At 31.7% G+C, this 25,308-nt stretch overlaps 1 protein-coding gene across 8 annotated transcripts in view; it reads left to right on the top strand.

Moving 5' to 3' along the window:
- Positions 1–25,308, top strand: part of LOC140434504 (very long chain fatty acid elongase 7-like) — a 354,979-nt gene that overhangs the window by 270,104 nt on the left and 59,567 nt on the right. For all 8 annotated transcript variants that reach the window (XM_072522821.1, XM_072522819.1, XM_072522820.1 and 5 more), the window contains one exon: positions 23,191–23,259. In XM_072522821.1, the coding sequence (XP_072378922.1) occupies positions 23,199–23,259 (61 nt within the window). In that variant the 5' untranslated portion in view covers positions 23,191–23,198. The remainder of the gene's footprint in view (positions 1–23,190; positions 23,260–25,308) is intronic.

Raw genomic sequence — 25,308 nt, 5'->3', positions numbered from 1 at the left:
TGTACAACCAGTGCTTACTTTGTACCAAAAATGAAGATTAAAAAATCATTTATTTTAAATAATCAATCCAGCTTTTTTTCTGCTGAAGCATGTGCTATATACAAAGCCCTTGAATTGTGCTGTGAAAACCAGTGGAACAAAATTGTCATATGCAGTGATTCACTGTCAGTATTACACTCCTTGCAAAACTTTAAATTCACAATAAATAGCAATATATTCATATTAGAAATTTTTCAACAGTTACTAAAACTATCAGATCCATATGGTACTAAATTTCTATGGGTTAAGGGACACTCAGATATTGTTGGCAATACTATTGCTGATTCTATAGCTAAAAATCCATTACAGCACCCACATATGGTGATAGAAGAATTTAACACATGTGACCTACTTGCCTATATCAAACAACATATTAAATTTAAATGGGAAAGACAATGGATTCAGTTTGGTGAAAGCAGGGGCACTAATTTATACAAATTACAACCAACAGTAGATGTAAAACAATTTTACAAAGATGTCACACTAAGCAGAAACACAGTGTCAACTGTCTTAAGATTAAAAGTAAATCATGGATGTTTTCCGAAACATCTACATAAAATAGGAGTTCTCCCAACAGACCGATGTGAGTGTGGGACTAGTATAGCTGATTTAAATCACATATTCTTCAACTGCCCCCTACATCGTAATACAAGTACGTGGCTGCTAAAAGAATTGATAAAAGAGGGTTTAAGTACACCATTAAACGTAAATCTTCTATTAAGTAAAGACAATATAAAAATCTTTAAAATAATTATGATATTTCTTGCAAAAATTAAATTAAAGGTATGAGTATAAAATTGATCGTATCCGTGAATATTTCCTTTGTATGTTTACCATATATGTTGCCCACCTACCTAACCGTGGTTTATGTCTTGTTTGTTACAATAAAGCCGCTCTGATGAATCCCTGAGCGTGAAAAGTGTCCTCTTTGTACAATCCTGTATGAATGAATACTAATATCTATATGTAATTACGTGGCTAAAGGTTTCAAGCCAAAGCCATTTAAAAAAAAAAAAAGTTTAATTAAAGTGATATAGTGATAGTGTATATACACTTTTTATATTTATAAATTTAATATTATCACCATCGTCGTTAACATCTTAGAAGATATGTTGTGGTTCATCATTGAGCTTCAGCAGCTCGGATAATTTGATTAAAGATATTTCTTTACTGGTCGCCGTCATCTGTTACATCTAATGTGTTACTTATAATGAAATTTTATATATATATATATATATATATATATATATATATATATATATCTATATATATATATATATGTATATATATATATATATATATATATATATATATATATATATATATATATAGTACATATAACGATGCTAAGACTTCACTTCTTTGATAGATAACTTTCGGGAAAGCGTCAGGTAAAGGATTGTGAAACTGGGCATTTCAAAAAGAGACTAGAGCGAAATCCAAAGTCACTTAAAGGTCAATGAAGCGATGCATGCTAGATATAAAAAAGAGAGATCGAAAAAGAACCATGGTCACTGATATACTCCACAGAATTAAATCCTTAAACTTAAGTGAGTAGGGCATTTATAAAGAAGAACTGACAATAGATGGTCCACTAGAATTACATTGTGTTATGAAAGAGACATCAAGAGACCAAGAAGTACAAATTTAAGATTGGACTATGACATAGACAAACAAGCCGGTACAACATGGCACAATAGAGAATATTAGACAATCGTGGACAGAAATGAAGAACGACTATGTATGGGAGTCTGCATGATGCATCATGATGGTGATGATGAATGATGATGATGGTGTTAATGAGGTTGATCGAATTAACATTTAGATACATATATATATATATATATATATATATATATATATATATATATTAATTCGATAAAAACGATAAAAATTTGGAAAAATAATCTGACAAGTTTTAAGAGACAACAAAACAAGAAATAATGTTCCGGAATTAATTTCCTCAATATTATTGGTTCTAACATAATGTCAAAATATCACTACCATTAAACTTTCAAATATGAAGTAGTACATACTGATTTTTTTATACAGAAGTGTATTAAATATTTCTAAAAACATTGAATATGTGCTTATGTCGAATAAGACCTTACGTCTTTATTCTTTATGTTCTTTTGGCTTTTTAAACCTATAAATTAAATTCACGAGGAACTTTATTAAACAATAAAGGCTATATAAGACAAACAATGTAAGTGCTTCTCAAGTAAAGACCGAACATTTCTTTTTCTTTGTAATTAGGTTTTTAATATATTGACTAGAATTTATCAAAACTTAACTACTTAACAACTATACTATGTTAACGACCATAAAATACCATCCTTTTAATTAAGTTGTACACCATAAATACTATTTTAATTTGAAAAAGTTGATATTTCACTTTAATTTTAATGTGTGTTAAGCATAGCCCTTTTTTAGTACGTTCAAACGTATATTTAAAGTAAAACATTTAATTTGTTGTGTCATCGCGTGATTAGAAGATATTTTTAAGACTTCTTAGCTTATAAACAATTTTACCGCAAACATTAATCATTTTATATAACAGCAATTCTTAACCACTAAAAGATTTTTCTATTATTTTTAATTTAATAGAAAACAAGTCTGAGTAAGCTGATTCAAAGAATTATAATTTTATGAATGTTATAAATAATAGGAAAGTGGTAATAATAGTCGACATTTTAAGCAATTACAATAACAGTAAGAAGTATCATTGTTAAAATCGAACAATGGACACATCTGGTCAGTAGGTGTGCCACTTTTGACTTTAATAAATAAATAGTTTTTTTATTTTACCACTACATACATACTTAAAATCTTCTTTTAAAAAGAAATAATGAGAAAATGTGGTATTTATTTATTATTAACACGAAAAAAGAATCCATCAACCATACGGTAGAGCTCAGTATTTTTAAATTTGGTCAACTGCAAGACGTATTACTAGGTATGAAAATTATTGTGTCAAGTATACTGTGAAAATCAGATATATTGGTTATTTCGCTAAACTTTCTTGGTTATTAAGAGAGTGTAATGAATCATTGTAAAGTGACTATTCCTTAGTAGTAGTCTAGGGCAATATCATTTTCTCAGGTCATAGCAATAACCAGGTATTTGACCATTAATATATTAGGATATTGATTATGTACTTAAAAAAATACTAGTAATACCCTGTATTAAACAAAAGCATAACGAGAATGTTAAAAACGAAAATGGAGAACTAATTTTTTGACCACAAAGACCAACACAAATATATATTTAATAACACCCGTGGACAAAGATCTATGATAGATTATGTTATAACCAACAGAGATATACATCCATCAAAAATAATCGACGTAAGATGCCTAAACTCAGCAGATGTAGGTAGCGACCATAGCCTAGTATTATGTAATAAAATAAGAATCATCCTGAAATAATTCCCACCCAAAAGAGTGGCGCCAATACAAACAAAAATCAAAGTCGAAGGACTAAATACGGAATCCAAGGAATACTTATACAGGAAAAAAATATCAGAGAAAATCGCTGGGAATGAAATATTAGAAAACGATAACATCAAGGAAAGCTTAGAAAACCTCAAAAATTAACGCAACAATAGAATCACTTGGAGAGAGGAAAGTAACGAACAATAACATATCAAAAAAGAAAACACCATAGTTTAGAGAGAAAGTGAAGACAAAATGTGAAGAAAAGAAGAAAGCCTTTTTACAATACAGAACACAACAAACACAACAGGCATACAACCACTATAAACGAATCAGAAATGAAATGAATAATTTAATAGACAGATAAAAAAGGAACACTGGCAAAGTTTCTCAAAACAGATGGAAGACGACTTCTACGGGACACAAAAAGAAATATGAAGAATAATCAGAAGACAAAGAAAAGAGATGAACGAACTAATAAAAACGAAACACATTCAGAGGTGACGATAATGAACCACCAACACCAGAGGTGACAACAAACAAAGAAATAAATATTGAGGAGGAAGAGGTAAAGGAAGCATTAAGTAAATTTAAAAATAGAAAATCACCAGGAGAGGGCAGAATACCTAAACGAACTCCTAAAGTACGGAGGACCAGATCTGACCAAACAACTATCAAGACTAATCCAAAAAATAATAGAACAAAACAGAATTCCTCAAGAATGGAAATCAAGCATCCTAATACCTCTCTTCAAAAAGGAAGACAAATCGGACCCGAAAAATTACAGAGGAATTAATTTATTAAACACAACACTAAAATTAACAACCAAAGTGATAACAAATGAACTGAATGAAATTATAACACTAGTAGTTTTAGGTCGGGAAGATCATGCACCGACGATATATTTATAACGAGGCAAGTGCAAGAGAAATCATTAGAATACAACAAACCGGCATATCAGTTTCGTGGACCTTACGAAGGCATTTGACCGGGTAAATTAAAAGACGTTATCTACTTACTGTACGCAAGTGAGATACTCTAGGAATAATCAAAACAATCAAAAATATCTACCAAAATAACACAATAAAAGTAAAAGTAGAAAAAGAACTAACCGACCCTATTGAATCTGGTAATGGGATAAGACGGATATAGATCTAACCACCTAATCCGCGGTCGGCCTCTGCTTCTTCTCCATAGGTCTTCCTCGGTCGTCGTTAGCTTTTTAGCAATTATGTTGTCAGTCATTCGTATTATGTGTCCGGCCCTTTTTATCTTTCACTTCAAACCTTGGACTGTACAATATTCCACAAAATAGTGGTTTTAGAAAAAATAATAGTTATAACCCTTGAATATAAAAATTTTATGACTTTAGGGCTTATAAATTTACTAATATTATCGTTTTCTTAATGATTTTATATAATTTTTTAATAATATAAAACAGTTGTTTAACAAACATTGCTTTTCCCTCAGCCGATTTGCCACACCTGTCAAATACCATTTTCAGTGCAACATATAATGATAGACTGTCCAGTGTACTCAACAGCAAGATCGACAGCAAAAATAAAACACAATTTGAAAGAAACTCTAAAAGAAGACATCAGCAATACAATAAATTTTATCAAAAATTGTAAACTCTATAACAAACTGTAACATAACATAAAATGTTTGTATTTTCCAAAACTGTTATGTAAATTTTAATAATATACTAAGTGTAACTTTTCTAAAATAAAGATATAACACCCCGCTAATAACCCTAGGAGTTGATGCGGTAAAAAAACATTGCTTTTATTAGCAATCATTTCTTAGTGTAGAAAATTATAGAATTTATATCTTTATTCTGTAGAAAATGATAAACCTATTCCAACTTAAAACAATTTTATTTTTATTAAAAAGTAACAAAAGTAATAAATGCATGTGTAAATAATCATTTTTTTGACATTTTAAACACTATGATTAAAATTTTTTAAAGAGGTTTTTAAATAAATCTAAGTAATAATGCGGAACACATTTTTTTTTTTAATTAACTCTAGTAACCCCTTTTCCTTTGCGTCAGAAATCCCTAGTTTGTTTCCAATAGCAAGGTTTTAATATTATATTATTAAATTCAATATTTTTTCGGTGATTAATAATTTCGGTTTTCATAAAACTTTCTTCACCATACGAGTACTTATAAAACAAGATAGTGGGATCAGATTTTTGCAGTTTAATAACCCGGAGAATGAAAAATTTGACGTGCTTTGAAATATTAATGTACAGATTTGAAGACAATTTCTTTAAATCAAGTATGTCTGTGAAATACAGTTCGTTCAGCTGATATTTTTTGCTCATTTTTTATCTGATTATTACAGCATATTGATCAGAAACAAAGATGGGACTGGACTTTTTATATTTTGTAATCTGATTCTCGATTTTGGCATTTACGCTGTCTCATTCGTTTTGGCTATGTCCCTTAACGAAAAAATTTGTCGGTGATAGACTTGATTCCTAGTTTGTTGATCATGTATACATAAAGGGCAAGTATATACTTATTGTTGTTTTGCCCACAACAATTGTCAGAGTAAAAAATTATGTTTAAATATGCTCCATTACTTTTATTAGGAAATAGGCATAAATAAAATATATTTAAATAAGCATGTTCCTATTTCGTTCGCACCTCCCAAACCTTCTCCCTCGTGCCACAAATAGTAGAATCCCTCTATGGTTTTAATGTTAAATATACTAATTTAACTTTGAGACGTAATATAATGAATTTACATGTCCAATAGGACACGGCAAAACTTTTTGAAGGTCATAATTTATCTTTCTCGGCTTCTGAACAATTGCGATACTCCAAATACAACTCGCACTGATCCTTCTTTGGTACATGAAAAGATAGGTTATATTTCTCCTTAAAGATTTTGCTGTAAAATTGGTAATTTCCCTATTCAAATTACTCCTCTTGACATAATTTTACATAAGCTCTATGTAAATCTGACAATGCTTTTCTACCTTCTATAAATTCGGGTGAAATATTAGCTCTACAATAATGAGCCTCGACTCTCGAAATTGAATCTATGTGTAACCTTATTCTGTCTTGTATTTCGGTACCTATCTTTTTATGATTTCCGTGTTTTCCTCCTTATATCTACATCAATAATCTTACCAGATTCACAAATACTTTGTTTTTTGAGTACAGTCTGAATAGTTCTATTGTTAATTGCTAAAGTCGTCATAAAATATGTTTTGCAAACCCTTATGTTTTGCCCAGAAATTATAAAGGTAAATGCATTATTCGGTTTTCTTGGATTCGCAATATTACTATATTTATATTTTGGATTGATTTGTGTCATATTTGATGCTATATATTCTCTTTGCTTTCCAAAATCTCCAAGCCTATAAAAATTTTAAAAAATATGTTCACGTTGTTCAGCAGAAATTTTATCAGAGCATTTAAGTCTGCATTTTTGACCACATGGTGGTAGAATGAATCTTCGTGGCCTTTTTTTTACTCTTGATATTGTACGATTTTCTTTTTACTGTATTTGAGTCGAAATATAAGATTCTCCCTTGTTTCTTAAAATTTTTTATTAATTCTTTTACCATAATTCGGGTCTTTTTTTTTCAATTTTCTCAGTTTGATTTTCAGCCAACACTTTCTTTCTCATCTTGATTTACTTCTATTTATGTCTCTACTCTCATATGTATCATTTTGTAAGTCTCGTCGGAGAAATCTAAAACAATAATGTTTTATTAAATATATACACGAAATGCCAAATAAGTATACATTAATTTTTTCTAAGCAAAACATACGTGCTCTTAAACTAAAATTCATGATATTTGGATATGGATTAGGGTTACATTTAAAAATTAATCTGAAATAATACAAATACATTATAGACACATTTAGACTTAAACCACAATTTAATTCAAATCTCTCGAGAAGACTGTTACCTTAGTCACAGTGTTACCTTATTCTTAACAAAATCTATGACAGCTAAGTCACATTTAAATGTACAACTTTTTTCACAATCAATACTACTTAATATTCAACTTACCCCGATATTCAATAGTTTTATAACAACTTATAACACTATTCCAGAAAGAGCACAGTCACTTGAAATGTTTTAAAATGAAATATAATGTTATTTCTCACCAGCAGCAATAATTCCACATAAACATTCGGTAATACTGAATTGTAAATTTTTAACACTCTCGTTCACAGGTGTCTGTCAAAACCGCTGACGTTACCACGTTGCATGTCGCAATCTCGCATACAAATATTGAACTACAGTTATTATCATTTTTCTCAGAAAAGTAGACCACTTTTTCGGTTGATTACTGCATAAATCTCGAAAACAGAGAATTTTGAGTTGTAACACTCTTCTTCAGCATGGTCGATGTCGATGTGTTTGGATTTGGGTATTCGATGAATAAAAGCAGACATAACTGTGTTAATATTAAGTTTATAATAATAATAAAAACCGAATCTCTTTATTTTATTATCTTCATTTTATATCTAAATAGTTTTTCCGATAAAATCCAAATTTTTAGAGTTTTTCCCGAAAAACCGTTTACTCTTTTGACGTGTAATCTGTGAAGTTTTAGTCACAAATAACTCCAAAAAGAGTGACTTTTCGAAAGAAGAATTTTGTATTAAAATTTACTATTCTAGTAACTAGCTTGGTTTTTTAAAACTTTTTTCACCCCAGCTTGGGGTGGTAAATATCTTCAGAGAAAAAGAACATGTCATAGGGTAAATTTTGATATTTTGATCTATTTTCTACCTACTGTCAAAATTTTAAGCAAATCCATGCATATAAAAAGAATTCTGAACAGAAAACAGTCATATCCTGGACTAATAGTTAAAGTCACACTGAGAATGCAGTACGGTTAAGATATGAATGTGCATTTGTCGGATTTCATGCCATGTGCTTGACACGCCATGCACGGAGAATAAAACAGAGAGACATTAGATATTTATTATAAAATACATATATTTACAAATAATTGTTTTCAATTGATCAAAAAAAGGCATGACTTTTAATAAACGGACTTTTTCGAAACGAAGTTTTTAGCGAGAATTTTATTTTAAATTTATGTACTATATAAACAAATTTATCACAAGCTGGACATAGGCGTTAATAATACACAATTTGTTTTTCGTAAAGACCTAGGAACGCGTGAAGCTCTTTTTTCACTTAATATACTGATACAAAGATGCCTGGACGTCAATCAAGATATATACGCATGTTTTATTGACTATAATAAAGCTTTCGATAAAGTACCATATAAACAATTAATGAATGTTCTGAAATCAAACAAGATTGACTACAACGACTTCAGGATCATATCAAATTTATACTATAAACAGCGAGCAAAGTACGTGTTAACGAACAGCTATCAGAAGAAATTGAAATAAGACGTGAAGTGAGACAGGGATGCGTATTGTCACCGATTCTTTTTAATGCCTACTCCGAAGAAATCCTGAAAAACGCTCTTGAGGGTAAAACAGCTGAAATATAGGTAAATGGAGTTCCCATTAACAACTTTAGATATGCGGACGACACTGTAATCTTAGCCAAAAATATTGAAGATCTTCAGAGACTGATGACCAGAAGAGCGGAGTATGGAAAAGAGTACGGTCTAACAATGAACGTCAAGAAGATGAAATTTATGAGGATATGGAAAACTCAAAAAAATAACGAGAATCTTCTAATAAACAGAACCAACGTCGAACAAGTGGACAAATATGCATATCTGGGAACAATGATTAACTCCACAAATGATAACATTTAGGAGATCAAAATCAGAATAGAAAAGGCTAGAACAAATTTCAACAAAATGAGAAGAGTGCTATGTACAACGGATTTAAAATTGGAACTAAGAGTTAGGTTGGCGAAGTGCTATATTTTTTCGACTTTGTTTTATGGAATGGAATCTTGTACCTTGAATGCGACATCAATGAAAAAACTGGAATCATTCGAGCTGTGGGTGTATAGAATTCTGAAAATATCGTGGACAGAACACGTCACAAACAAAGAGTTTCTGAGAAGGATGAATAAAGAAATAAAAATTTTAAATACAATTAAAACAAAAAAATTGGGATATCTATGACATATTATACGTGGAGAGAAATACACCTTGCTCCAACTGATTATGCAGGGAAAGATCCAAGGAACGAGAAGCATAGGGAGGCGTAGAATGTCATGGCTGCGCAACCTGAGAGAGTGGTACGGATGTACATCAAACGAACTTTTCAGAGCAGCCGTCTCAAAAGTCCAAATAGCTATGATGATTGCCGACCTCCGCCTCGGAGATGGCACTTGAAGAAGAAGATTAAACTACCAAATATATATTTTAGGTTACATTTTTTGATAGCTATACAGAACCATTTACTGTTATACTAATATGTTGCAGTTTTGTTTTGTATTGTTTTATGTGGATTTAAACCATAATTGATTGTAATGAGAATTACATTTTACATTTGTTTTAAGTAACGTTTCGAAAATCGTTTTCAAAAAAAAAATTTATTAATTAAGAAATTATTGGTGTTATCCTGTAGATGTTTGTTAATTGGCGCTGTGTGGCAACCAATGTGACAGTTGGCTTACTTGGCCTCGATCTTGTGGGCAAATAGCCATATTTTGAGTGAAATTCTGAGGATGATATACCCTTGAATTAATATCAAATTCTGAAATTTCTGTATTTCTGTAGTTAATTATAGATAATTGTGTCTCTGGCCTTTTAATATTTTTTTTAAATTCATTGTTTATTTCACAAGATTGGAGAAAGGAAACATTAAAATCCGAAAACTATCTAGAAATGCTCAAAAGAAGGTATCCGATGATAACAACACTATGTGTAAAAGACTTATCAGAAAAATTAAAAAGAATAGGAAATAAATATAACATCACATTAACATTTAAAATATCCAATACACTGAGATCTATTTTTTCCAAAACCAAACCCAACAATACACATGAGAGTTCGTTGAACTGCATATATAAAATACCTTGTGACTGCAAGCATTTTTATCTAGGAGAAACTGTAAGAACACTAAGTGTTAGGAAAAATGAGCATAATGCATACATTCAAAAACAGAGCCTTCGTCAGATCCCAGATATGCAAACATGCCTGGGACAATGAGCAGGGCGTACAATGAAAAGGTGCATCAATAATCATAAAAGAAATATTTCAGTTGCATAAATATTGTTATCGAATTATTAACATAGAACATAAATTTGCATATTGTTGACTCACACTCTCTAATAATAGTAAATTCAAATGTCTTTCATTACCTATCTTAAAATGTATATTACGACTGGTAAAATTTAAAATTTATGAAAAAAAATCTATCGAACCATGCATATTTTTCACATATAACCTGTTACACATTGACCTTCCTTAGTTGTGTCGAAGAGGTTAACCTTTGTTTGTTTTTATATACATGCAGCACACCGATCCTTATATATCATAAAGGAACAACTTATTATTGACGTATAGGTCAATATTTAGTTTGTATATTTTTTTATGTTAAAAAGTTCACCAGAATTTAATATGCTCGTAATTAGCACTTTCAGTTGTAGTTATAGTGCACCTTATTAAATCATAAATACTGCAAAAGTTGTAATTTCGAAGTAAATTTTGAACTTCCACAAAAATATAAAATGCATTGACATATGCAAACATTTAGAATATTTACTTGGTTCAGCTACGCTCAGAAAGTGAAGACACAATTTTATTAAATTTCCTTGATGTTATATAAATTACATTGAAATATGCCGCCCAACAAGTCAAAAAAGTTTTTACATACCGTAATATCCACTCAGATTATTTAAAAGAAAATTATTCTTACAAATAGCGGACACAGAAGAAAATAATATATTGGAAACAGAGAAAAAGGTTCAAAAATTGAGGGTATACATAGAATTGTATAGAATTTTAAAACAGCAACACAATATCTCAGAATTGAACTTCGATATAAGAAGACAATTTCAATATAATAAATAAAAATGTAGTAAAACCAACCAAAGAATAAAAAGCTATTGTAAAAATTGTAGAGGTTATATTTGCCTTCCACATTGGGTATCACTTATAGGGGGTTGTATCGGGACAGAAATTACTGGGCTGGAAAAAGGGTAAGCAAACAAACCGAAACGTCTGCTAACGGCTACTCTTGGTTTGGTTGGAGAGCTGGGTCGTAAGGAAGTGAATAACAGAGGGACTGGAAAGGGGTAACTACAAAGGAAGAAAATCGAAAAGTACTTACATGGATTTCCTGCGCAAAACACACACAAGAAGGTTCCTTAACTATTTAAATTTGGACGCCGTTTACAAGAATCTTCCTGCTGGATGGAAAGAAAGGTTTTTCTTTCCTAAAAAAATATTAAAAGGGTTAGAATCTTTTTAAAGGAAATAATACTACACTTCGTTTAGAGAGAAAAATTACATATTCATTATTCTTCTTCTTCTTAAAGTTCCATCTCCTATCGGAGGTTGGATATCATAACGGCTATGGTCACTTTGTTAGCTGCTGCTCTGAAAAGTTGTAGTGAACTACAGTTAAACCATTCTCTAAGGTTTTTCAGCCAGGAGATGCGTCTTCTTCCTATGCTTCTTCTTCCTTGGATCCTTCCTTGCATAATAATTCTCAGCAGCTCATATTTTTCTCCTCTGGTTATGTGACCCAAATATTCTAGTTTTCTTCTTTTTATGCTGTTCATAATTTCTAACTCCTTATTTAGACGTCGTAGTACCTCAGCATTGGTAATCCTTTGAACCCACTGAATTTTTAATATTCTTCTGTAACACCACATTTCGAACGCTTCTATTTTTCTTATGTGTTGTTTCTTCAATGTCCAAGCTTCCGTTCCGTATAGTAAGATAGAAAATATGTAACATCTTAGAGCCCTCAATCTGAGATGCAACTGAAGGTCTCTGTTGGTAAGCATTGTCTTCATTTTCACAAATGCTTGCCTTGCAGTTTCAATTCCGACTTTGATTTCTCTGCTTTGGTCATTTTTGTCATCAACCCAGGTTCCCAGATATTTATATGTCTCTACTTTTTCTATATATATCTATCTATTCTATATATCTATATTCATTATTACTTCACCATAAATAGTTAATACAAATAAAAATAATAATATCAAAATGCAAACACAACTTACAATGGTGCTATTTGTAACGGTTTACAACAAACTCTAGACGTTGGAGACACTAGGAATTAAAATTACTTCTTCTTCTTTATGTGGCGTCTTCTACCGAAGGTTGGCGACCATCAAACCATAGGTTTCTCTGATTTGTGCCGCATGTATTATGTTCGCAGCTTCTGGTATTTGAAACTATTCTCTCAAGTTTCTCAGCCAGGATTTCTTCTTTCTGCCCAAACCTCTTCTACCTTCAATCTTGCCTTCCACGATAAGCTGTAGCAGACTGTACTTATCATTACGGAACACATGGCCCAGGTATGACGCTTTCCTCCTTTTAACAGTTGTTAACCATTCCACCTCTTTACCCATTCGTCTTAATACCTCTGTGTTGGTCACTCTGTCTGTCCAAGGTATTCTCAGTATGCGTCGATACAGCCACATTTCTAGAGCCGCTATCTTCTTTATAGTTGCTGCTGTTAACTTCCACCCTTCAACTTCGTAAAGTAGCGTAGAGAGTACGTAGCATTTCGTGGCGCGCCATCGGAGGTTAACGCTTAGATGGCGGTTGCTTAAGCTTAAAATTACTAATAAATTGAAAATATCTATATCTTTCAATCCATAAAAGTTATGTTATTTATAACAATTTTTAACTTGTCATGAAAGCAATTATTAATAAAAAATGTCAATTTTTTACTTTTAACAAAGTAACTGATAACACTGGTTGATGTATTTCCTTTAAAAGTTTTTGGGGTTGGAACTGGATCCAAAACACTGCAAAATAATACAAATGCATTCCACAAGCTGCAATTCGGTCTGAAATGACCAGGGAGAACCAATAGACAATTCTTTGAAAGTTGGGCACTGGATTCGGGCCTCGAAATATCAAACTGCAATCTTCAAAACTCGGCTTCTCAAGTCCTTGCTTGAAATCATGTGGACCTCTTAAATTGTTGTAACGCTGTTTTACAAATCTTCACATTGGACACAACACGTTCAACAAATCGGTGATTAATTCAACAAAACTGCCATATTACCTTGGATTAAATTCACCTCCCCACAATAGAAATTTTGCCAGCTTTTTTAGATTACACACGCCGCATCTTTTCCTTTTAAGATTTCAATTCGAACTTTTACTTTACTCTCTGTACCGACTCTCTCTGGCCTCTTCACCCTCTCGACCAGTTTTCGCAGCCGGCCAATCGGAATTTTTTTCAAAGACGCTTTTCATAGGAAATGGAACCTTAAGAGTGCTTGGCTATCGAAATTGCAGAAGTTAAAACGTAACATCAATTATTTAACTACGCAGTAAAATTTCTCTTGGATGTTGCAGATATAAATAAGAAATTCAAGGAGTTTTTTATACATAGCCAGGGGCGTATCAAAAAAATCTTATACATTAAATATTAGATAGTTATAAGGAAATTCCAGCTTAGGAATAAAGAGGGTGAAGTAACAACAGACAGACAAAAAATACTTGAAATAGTCGAAGAATTCTACACTATATTATACACAAACCAAATTAACAATAACGTAAAAAAAGACGGTAGAAAAAAGGTTCAAAACCAGGGATCTGAGGACATTCTAGAAATTACTCAAGATGAGATACAATATGTACTCAAAAAAATGAAAAACAACAAGGCGCCAGGAGATGATGGAATAGTTACAGAAGCTATAAAACTTGGCGGAACTTCTCTTCTGAAAAAAAGACGAGACCTCTTCAATCTCTGCTTGTATAGTCAAAAAATTCCTATAGCTTGGAATAACTCCATTACAATTCTTCTGCATAAAAAGGGTGACAACATGAACCTAGAGAATTACAGGCCAATTTCTCTACTTAACTATTTATACAAATTGTACAGCAGAATAATAACCAATCGATTGGAAGCAAAATTTGAGCTATATCAGCTAAGAGAACAGGCTGGTTTTCGCCCAAACTACGGTACAAATGACCACCTACAGTGCATAAAAGTCTTGATTGAAAAATCAATTGAATACAATAGACCTCTAGTTCTAACATTTATAGACTTCCATAAAGCGTTTGATACTATCGAACTAACCGCACTTCTAAAGGCATTGGAAGAGTGTCCAATTGATCATAGGTACACCAATATTATAGAAAATATTTACAGAAATGCTACAACCTATAAATCTGCACGGTCCTACCAATAAGATATATATCAGGAGATGTATTCGACAGGGGGATACTATGTCGCCTAAGCTGTTCATTACTGTACTTGAACAACAGGGTAGAAGACGTCGAAATTAAAATTGTTGACAGCTACATATACCTTGGACATACGGTAAAAATTAGCAGAGATAATCAAACTGCTGAGCTGCTAAGAAGAATAACACTGGGATGGGCAGTATATGGAAGACTGCGTGATATTTTTAAAGGTGATTTACTTATCAGCTTAAAAAGAAGAGCCTTTAATCAGTGTGTCCTGCCTGTCCTTACATATGACGCAGAGACACTTAGCCTAACAAGGACAGAGTACACTTTCTACACGAAAAGTACGCAGCGTAGAATGGAAAGATTATTGTTAGGCATAACGTTGCGAGATAGGGTAAGAAACGAAGAAATCCGTAGAAAAAGTGGTGTAGAAGACATTATAAAACACATAGCCAAAGTTAAATGGAGGTGGGCAGAGCACGTCGTTAGAATGAAGGATAATAGGTGGACCAAAAAAATCTTGGAGTGAAGACCGAGAGAGGATAGACGAAACCCGTCGCCTTTTACACAGAATCTGAACCTTATAAGTATTAACATGAGCTCATGAGGGAAGTATGTCAGAAAATACTGCCATCTGTAATTAGAATTTTAGTAATGACTTGTAAAATTATATGGATGTAAGAGATAATTCGCTTTTTGAATAATATAATGAGGGCTGTCAACCATTAAGAACCACACTATAAATATTTAATATTCAATTCATCACAGTTATTTTTAACTGTTTTAACGATTATATTTTATCTATGTACAATACGAGTAGAAATAGTGCCTATGTAGAAAAGAAATTCACATTAAATAGCTATTAGATAAAAGTGTTTATTACTTTGACGACCTTAGATAAATTTCAAATGTTTAAGAATCAATTATAAGTTAGATATATGTGTAAAGTTCTTTAACGGTGCTTTGTTGCAGATAAAGTGTGTTTAAGTTCTTTTCATTTTATCGTTATCGAAAGTCCTATGTATACAAGGAAGTAAACCATTGAAAAAAAATAATTTTTGTTTCGTTATGAATCACAATGAATCAACAATTTTTAAGTTGTAGCGTTGTAGTATTTTAACTAATATGTGAGGTGATGAGTGGTAAAATATTTAGTATTGGAGAAAATGTTTGTTAATAAAATTTTATCTTTTTTAGTTAATAATTAAACATAATTTTTGAAGTTATTTTTTATCTTAAACTAGGCCCTGGTGACAATAGGACTTTATGAACGTCCACTAAAAAAATTTGAAATACAACACATGGTACTAGATAATTTATTCATATGCCAGTATTTTTAAAACGCGACGCTACTCGTGTTTAGGTAGCCCATTTTTATCCCAATAACAATAAATAAGGTTTGACGCTAAAATACAACAATCAGACCTTTTGGCAATTCGATTAATTTTTGTTTCAAGAAAGTGAAAAACTATTTACTATATTTAACACTACAAGGGCCAGCGCTTGGCGCATACATAGAAGTCCTGCAGCCGTCATTTTGACGATAGGACTTAAAAAGCAGTTGTTCCTTACTTTAATTTAAGTTAAATGCAAACTATTATAAAAAAATAACCATATTTTACTAATCGTATAACAATTATAATACCTATAATTAAATATCTAAATTAAAGAAAGGCGTAATGTATACAGTGTGTAAAAGCCAAATAGAATAAATTCATTATTTAGGTTACTGTACATATTTATAAAAAATCCCGAAACACGTCAAATTTAAATTATAACTTGACATTCTTTAACGTAAAAATGCAACCCCTACCTTCAACCCCCTTAGAATGACAGGTACAACCCCCAATTTTTAAAATAGGAAGTATAGGCTTGTGATATATCGTTTGAAAGGTCTTTTCATTCTCCATTCAAAAATGTTGTCGCTCTTAAGTTTATTAAAATTAATTAAGATAAAATAAATTAAAATCATGTGGTTACCGAAATTCGCTAAAATATATTCAAAACTTATTTCCCGTTTAGGTCTTGATAATGAGAAAGTGAACAAAAACCATAGCAATGTGGTTTTTAGATGGTAACCATTAAAAAACTTTAAAGAGTTTCCGTAGCAACGTTATTTTAACACGCATTAGTAAATTGTTTTATTTTAAGTTGTCAGTATTTTAATTTAAGTAAAAAGTTCGTTCAATTCAATTCTGAAAAATGGTTAGATTAACGGAAATGCATAAAATAACAGTTTTACAAATGATTGGTTACGGAGATAACAGCCGAACACAACAGGAAGTAACTCGCCTATTTCATGAGAAATTTCCTAATTTACCGCCTATATCCCAAGGAACAATAAGTAAAATAGAAAAGCAGTTTCGCGAGTTTGGTCATGTAAGGCAGATAAAAAAAGCAGCTGCCAATGCACTGAGTGATGAACTCAAATTAGATGTGTTGCTTGAGTTTAAGGAAAATCCACATACATCGAGTAGACAGGCATCCACTACATTCAATGCTAGCCATACATCGATAGTAAACATATTAAAAGAAAATAAATTTCATCCCTATAAGATGATACCTACTCAGGAGCTCATGGAAGACGATTTTGATAGGAGAACTTTTTTTGTGTGCAAATGATGGACATGCTGGATAACAATATTATCCAATTAGAAGACGTTATGTTTTCTGATGAGTGTACTTTTTCACTTAACGGTCATGTTAATCGGCAAAATTGCCGCTACTGGGCCACGGAAAATCCTCACTGGATGAGAGAAGAACACACTCAATACCCTCAAAAGGTTAATATTTGGGCAGGGATTGTAGGAAACAATATCATTGGTCCCTTTTTCATTGAGGGCAACTTGAATGGCAACAATTATTTGGCACTACTTCAAAATGATGTCATTCCAACGTTGGCAATTTTATATCCTGATCCAGGAAACCCTCAAGTTCCAGCGAATACGATATGGTTTCAGCAGGATGGAGCACCATCACATTACCAACTTAATGTCCGGCAGTACCTCGATACAATATTTCCCAATTGGTGAATAGGGAGGCGAGGATCGATTGAATGGCCAGCGCGATCACCTGATCTTACATTATTAGATTTCTTTTTATGGGGATATGTGAAGAGCCATGTGTACAAAACTAAACCTTCTGATTTAAATGACTTAAAAGAACGAATAACGCTTGCGATTAGGTCGATCACGCCTGTTATGTTAAATAATGTTAGAAGACAGTTTTATTTGAGATTAGGATGTTGCCAATACGTTCGCGGTGAACATTTTGAACATCTACTTCATTAACATTCATAGTTCTTTTTCGTGTTCTACATTTTATTACGTTTTGCATTACATTTTAGTTTTTGATTGTATTGTAGCGAATTTCTGTAACCACATGATTTTAATTTATTTTATCTTAATTAATCTTAATAAACTTGAAAGCGACAACATTTTTGAAGGGAGAATGAAAAGACCTTTCAAACGATATATCACAAGCCTATACTTCCTATTTTAAAAATTGGGGGTTGTACCTGTCATTCTAAGGGGGTTGAAGGTAAGGGTTGCATTTTCACGTTAAAGAATGTCAAGTTATAATTTAAATTTGACCTGTTTCGGGATTTTTTATAAATATGTACAATAACCTAAATAATGAATTTATTCCATTTGGCTTTTACACGCTTTTTGTATAATTAATTCTGACATTTTGCACAAATAATTGCTTAGTATATTTGCCACACACTTATTTTCTACAAATATTACATGATTCACATGTTCGATTTTTTTTACAATTAATATTTATGTAACACTGCTTCCTTCTATTATTTACAACACTTTCATCTACCGTAAAATGTTCAGGAGCTTGGGAAATTTGAACACTACTGGAATTCGCTTTCTGTTTCACATATTCTGCTCGAAGTTCGCCAATAGTTTGTAGAATAAAATCGTGGCGCGATATTTTTTTTTGTTATTTCTTTATATACAATCCACGAATTAATTGCTGCCAAATCCAACACGTTGTAGAACACATGCACAGGCTACCTTCGGCTACCAGCTCCCACTGTATATTTGCGGTCATTTGATCGATTGTATCAACACCAAATTTTGCTGCGTTATAAAAAGCAATCGTTTCAAGGAGTTTTTTAGCATATTTGCCAATTTCAACTTGTGAATCCATAGTACTCTGGATCATTACATTTGTTTCGGCCTTTCTTAGTAGACAGTAAGGGTTGTGTCGTTGCCCGCCTTCAAACTAAACGACTCATAACAAGGGGTTCCAATCGTTTTGCATAAAGAATGAATCTGTTCTTGAACGCCGTACAGTACCAATGATACCAGTATTTTGGTCTTTTAACTTTTTACCAATGGCAAAGATGTAAAAAAGTTGTCGGTAGTGATATTTCTTTTTTGTTTTCAACTGTCTGAAGCAGTTTTAGAATAACGTGTTCTGGTAGTGACTGAGTTTTGCATTCGTTATCCTTTCCTAAATACGGAAATTCATTACAAAGGTATTTGCTGTCAAGGTCCACCAAGAGTCAAAATTGTATGCCAAATTTATCAGGTTTATTTGCAATATACTAAAAAAATAGACAATGAGCTAAAAAGGAAATAGCTGCTCATTTCCAGTCAAGTTTTTTTCGAAGTAAAGCCGTTTATTAAGTCATAAAAAATATTCCCTCTTATCATTATTTTCAATTTTTCTGGGTAATTTTAAACCGTGTTCTTCATGGCTTTTGTCTATTTTTTTTTGTTGTCTGAACATTTGAACTGATTGAAATCCTTTTCGTAAAATAATGAGGTAACTAATTTTTAGTCCAGAAGATAGCTTTCTTATAAGTTAAAAAAAAATTAAATTTGTGCAGAATAATAAACATAATCCTTTTTCGGAAACAAAGAAAAACGGAAATGAAAGCGAAAAGATCAAAGTCAACGAGCAAGTGCAGGAATATCAATATTTATATATTTATTATATTTTCTTATGCATATTTATATACAAAATATACGAAAGATATATAAAATTTTAAGAATCTTCCAATGAATGCTGTATCGAAGTGATGATTCTATTAAGAGAAATTTAAATAACAATTAAAAAAAAATTTCAATTTAAAACCAAATTTTTTCACAAAAAAACACTTTGAACCTATTTAACTTACAGATCATATAAACAATACATAAATAAAGTAAATCGTGAAGCGGCAACGATTAATTTCATTTCGGGTGCTAATTAGGGAGTGATTTTCACGATGTTTTTACCAAAAAAATGGACCAAATTTGGTCACTTTTTTTTGGGCAAATTATTTTGAGCGTAACTCGTTTGGATACGAAGAAATTAAAAAAAAATAAAAATAAAGCTTTTTTTAAATACTTTCAAAAAGTTTTGGTGAGTTTTCCCCGAAAAGTGGTTAATTTTTTGGTTATTTCACGTTGAAATATTCGATTTGGAATTTGACAAATAAGCTACGTTACTCTGCTTTTGCTGGGTCTACAGACTTCATAAGTACACAATTTTTTTTTGTTTTTATATAAGCTACATTTTTGCTAATATTTTTTTCGACAAAATAAGTATTTAGTTTTAATTTATTTGGAAAAAATTGGCTAAAAACGTGGTTTTAATTTTGAAAAATGAACATTTTCACTCGCAAATTACTAAAAAAGTATTAACTTTTAATTAGTCGATTTATCTATTTTAAACTTATTTTGGACGTATGTTTTTTATCCCCGAAGGGGTGACGTTGGCCCCCAAGTAAAAGCAACCCTGGGCTCGAATCTAAAAGTAAACCTAAATCCAAATTTTCAAACAAATCCGTTGTGATAAGGAGAATTACACTCCAAAACGATCATTACATCACAGAGTTACGACAAATTAAGTTTATAAAAAGTTAAATCAATGGTTCGATTTATATTCAGACATACTTATATATACTAAATTTTTTATATGTCATGATATACCAACAAACCCTAAACTTAAAGACCCTATTTAATATATTAGAAAAAAAAATTCCAGTCGTAGACGCTCGGATTTCCGACGAAGTTCATCCACGATTTTATCCCTTATACCTTTGAGAATACTAAAAGATGAAATCAAGGAGAGTAAAATATTTGAAAATTCTAAGGTTTCCTGGGGAACTTTTTCTAAAAATTGAATTTTCTTTTGGAATAAAAATTTTCTTTTGTTAAAAAAATTTCTCCCTTATGCCATTTTACGAATCCATAGAGGAGTATTGATTCTATTTTTAAAAATTTTAGTATAAGGGCTACTGATGCCCTTAGGGTGTTTATTATGACTCAAACATGTAATGGTTTTAAGTCAATGTCCGTGATTTTCTCCTTCATACCCCTTAATTTTTTTTATTTCTCACCACAAGAAACCTACAAAAAAAGGGATAACAACGAGTCGTGAAAACGAAAAATTTCGCCTTTGAAAAGTTGCGGAAAACTAAGAAAATTCGATTTTTAGAAAAACACACCCTGCTTAAACTCTTCATTTTTTTTGCTTACCTCATATGACATTTTCAGTTCACTACAAGGCATGAAGGGATAAAATCATGATCCAACTTCGTATTGAAATCCGAAGGTCTATCGAGTAGTAGTACACTTTTCAAATACAGTGTTTATTTTCAACATACATAATAAAACATTACTAAAAGTTGTCGCACAAGATTGTCTATCCATAAAATTGCTGTAAATACACAATATTTCTTACCTATGTTTACTGAGGTGGTTAAATGTGGTTAAATATTTTTATGTCGTTTAACCTAGGTATCTATTTCCTGAAATAAACAATCCTACAACATAACTTCATGCATACACTGCCTAATACATATAAATTTTCTTGTTAAAAAAACGTTATACTCATATACAAACCACATCAAGTTGCACTTTAAATTAAAAATATTGATTTAAATATATATTAATAATATACTAGGTGGTCTGATCAGCACTGTCCTTTGAAATTCAAAACATCTTTTTTCAGAAAATGATTTAATTTTATTTGATATAGTCTCCTTTTAGATCTACACAACGATTCCAGCGATTTTCCAACTTCTTTATGTCTTCTGAATAATACGAATCTGAAAGCTCTGCAAAATAAGCAGTTGTTTCGTCAATTATCTTCTTTCGAGTCATCGCTTTAGGTCAGATACTAATCAGAAGAGGCTAAATCATGAGATCAAACCGGATGGGAAAACAATTTGAAGCCCAACTTCTGAATGTTTACCATTGTCATAACGCTCTTGTGAGCCGAAAAAACAACTATTTTTTCTTCTGTGTAGGACACCAGTTCCCATCGAGTCACTGCTTTTATTTATCCAATAATACACAATCATATTGGCTGTTGAAGGTTTCACCTTTTTTAAGATAGTGCATTAACAGCACGCTTTTCCAAGTTTAAAAAACACTGTTCCTAAACTGTCTTAAGTGACTCTTAGCTGCTTTAGAGCACTTTTACCAGCTTCGTTCCTTAGCTGTAAAGTCCATACCGTCTAAACACTGCTGAGAAGTGGTCATACGATCATGTTTTTGGTTAATGGTCCGCAAACGTGGTACCCAAAGGCAGGGTATTGTTTTCATATTCAAAACTTCGTTTAAAATATGACTAGTGCCACTTTACTAATTTTTGTAGCCTCTGACAATTCACGCACCTTCAATTTACGATCAGCTAAAACCATTGCATGGAATTTCTTATATTATTCCCATAATATTTATACAGCTTTTCTTTTGTTTCCATCGCCGTTTCTCAAATAATAATTTTTAATGAGAAATTGAAAATAATTTTTCTCCATATGCGTCATGTTTCCAAACATTTCAACTTTATGCAGCTGTCCAAAATCTACTAATGACTGCATCGTGCCAAAATTTGACATGCATACCTTAGACTTTCTAGAACTAATGTTTTTCACATTGCAGCGCATTATTTGGCGAAGGAGGTTCCTTATCAAACCACGAGTTTTTTAAATATAAAATCGTAATGAATTCTTAGTATAAAATTAGACATTCTTAATAATTTATAAAACCATAAAGTTGTTTTCAATTCATTCATTGTTACCAAAATACTGCGTAAATACTAAAAATTACTTTGGAAAACTCAAAGCGCTTTTTGATCTATTTTGCTAAATAGTATGAGCTGTCACGAACAGTCTCATAGCATATAGGTACCTATTAGTTAGAATAAGAAAATTAACAGACGTCAATATATCCGAACTTGGGCTTCTGGGAATTACCCTATCAATTAGAAATACCACCAAACACGAATACGACATCTTAATGTCTTCACTCATTTGGTAGATGATTAAAAAATAATAAATACTCCAACACATAGAAGTCGTTTATACATATCTAATGTGTCGACTGGTCGTATGCGGTTAATTAAGTATATAGACACGACGAATATCCTCACGCTTTTACAATTACTAAGTGTTGTGTTTTTGTTACAGATATAGTTATGGCTCAAATTATTAGGAATATAATTGATAGTTATCATGACCTTATGGACAATCAAAGTGGTAAGTAGACTATTTTTTCTTGCAAACAATTAGTGTATGTACGATAAAGCCTAGCAGGCAATGTTCTAGAAGTGGCAAAAGTTTTAACGATAAAAAATTTAAATCCGCATCATTTAAATGTGATCAAAAATCAATTAATAATAAATAAAGAAAATTATATAAATTGTCATTAGACAATACAATACGTAAATACGTATTGAATAGTATCTTCTTCTTTCTCGAAATTTCTTATATTTCTTATAACTGCTTATTTCAGTTCTTCAGTTCTGTCGCCAATTCTTTCTCTTTTGCATTAAAACAGCTGATTTCTTTCTCTCAGTTTGTCTATTACATTGATATGTCGATACAAATCCTTTTTATAATGTCTATAATATTCATTCATCTTTTGAGTCTTCTTATCATCAATTATTCTTCTTCTTCTTCTTTTTTTATGTAGACATAACTCTCTCTATTTTTCAATTTCTTCCTACTGATCGTCTTCCTATTGATGAAGCGTCTCTTGCCATCTTTGCTACTCTAGTGGTTGTCATTCGGCTTATGTGATCGTTTCATTTTACTCTTCTATTTCTTAGTCATTCCTCGATGTTCTCCATCTTGCATCTACATCGTATATCTGTACTTCGAGCTCTGTTCCATAGTATTTTACCATCATTTTTTCTAAGTGTTGCTCTGTCCATCTCGGCTGTTTCTTTTTTTGTTATATGTATATTTTTATTTCTCCATATTGTTTCATTCAGGTAACCGGCGGCTCTGTTTGCTCTATTCACTTGATCTTTCACTTCTGTTTCGAGCTTTTCGTAGCTACTAGTGTTATGCCTAGATATTTGAAATTTTTAGTGGTTATATTAAATTGGTGCAGGATACGTTGTAAACCATCTTTACTTTGAGAGAGTAATATTGCGTCGTTTGCATAGCAGTTTATTTTAAGTTGGACTTCTCCCATCTGGTATCTTTTTTTAGTTCTTACTTTTTTTATTATTTGATCCATGATCAGGTTGAATGATAGAGGACTCAGAAAATCCCATGCCTTATACCAATGCCATCTTCAACTGAGTCAGTGAGTTCTTGTTCTATTTTTACTTTTATTGTGTTGTTTTTTGGTAAATACGTTCGATGTCTCTTGTGTACAATAAGTGGATAATGTGCTTTAATTTTACCCTGTCAAATGCCTTCTTAGGGATCACGAAACATAGATATTCCGGTTTTTTGTATTCTATTCTTCGTTCACAAATTGTTGAGAGCACGAAATGTGCCTCAAACTCATAAAACGGTCGTAAATCATAGGCGTTCCTAAGGTGTTTATTCATTAAATAATAATATAATATTTTAATACTGTTATATAAAATATTGATAATATTTTAATACTAATATATTTAGCAAAAAAACAATTAAAACTTTCACGACTAATGTTGGTTATTATATTATATTAATGAAAATAAGAATTTAACCATTAACAATTTTGTAAATAAGAATACCTTATCTCTTTGGATATTTCAATACTAATCTTCGCGTTTAATCACTTTACTAGAAAACCTGGAATTCATATCCGAAGGTACTATTCGTTGCAAGATAATTAGGATGGAATTCCCCAGATTTTTTATAATATAATTCTATTCGAAACTTAACTTGAAAGGGTGAAGGTATTACGAACGAAAACAATTTTTTTGTTTAGTACGTTTTTGAGCGCATGTAATTTACGGCTCGTTGGTGTTTCCGCGTCTACGGTGTAATTAGCGTCTCGAATATTTCTTTTGCGAATTATATGCAGTGCTTGAGTGATTTTTTATTCCATATACCTACGAACATATACGTACCTTTCGCTCGTGCTCGTTTTGTTGGATTGTTTGTGATGGCTTCATCATCAAGTTTTACACCGGTACTGTTGCGTTCAGTCAGTAAGTCTGTCTATTCACCAAGAGAGAAGACTATTGTCCTGAATGTTCACGATGCTCTGGTTTCTCAGAATCCCACAAACACTGTTCGCAACATAGTCAAAAGTTGAGCCAACATGACTGGCGTAGGAGAGTCAACTATATATAGGTTCTTATC

This window comes from Diabrotica undecimpunctata, chromosome 2 (assembly GCF_040954645.1).
Source record: "Diabrotica undecimpunctata isolate CICGRU chromosome 2, icDiaUnde3, whole genome shotgun sequence".
Classification (NCBI taxonomy): Eukaryota; Metazoa; Arthropoda; class Insecta; order Coleoptera; family Chrysomelidae; genus Diabrotica; species Diabrotica undecimpunctata.
The sequence above is the reverse complement of the archived record's forward strand: the minus strand, read 5'-3'. Positions and strand labels throughout refer to the sequence as shown.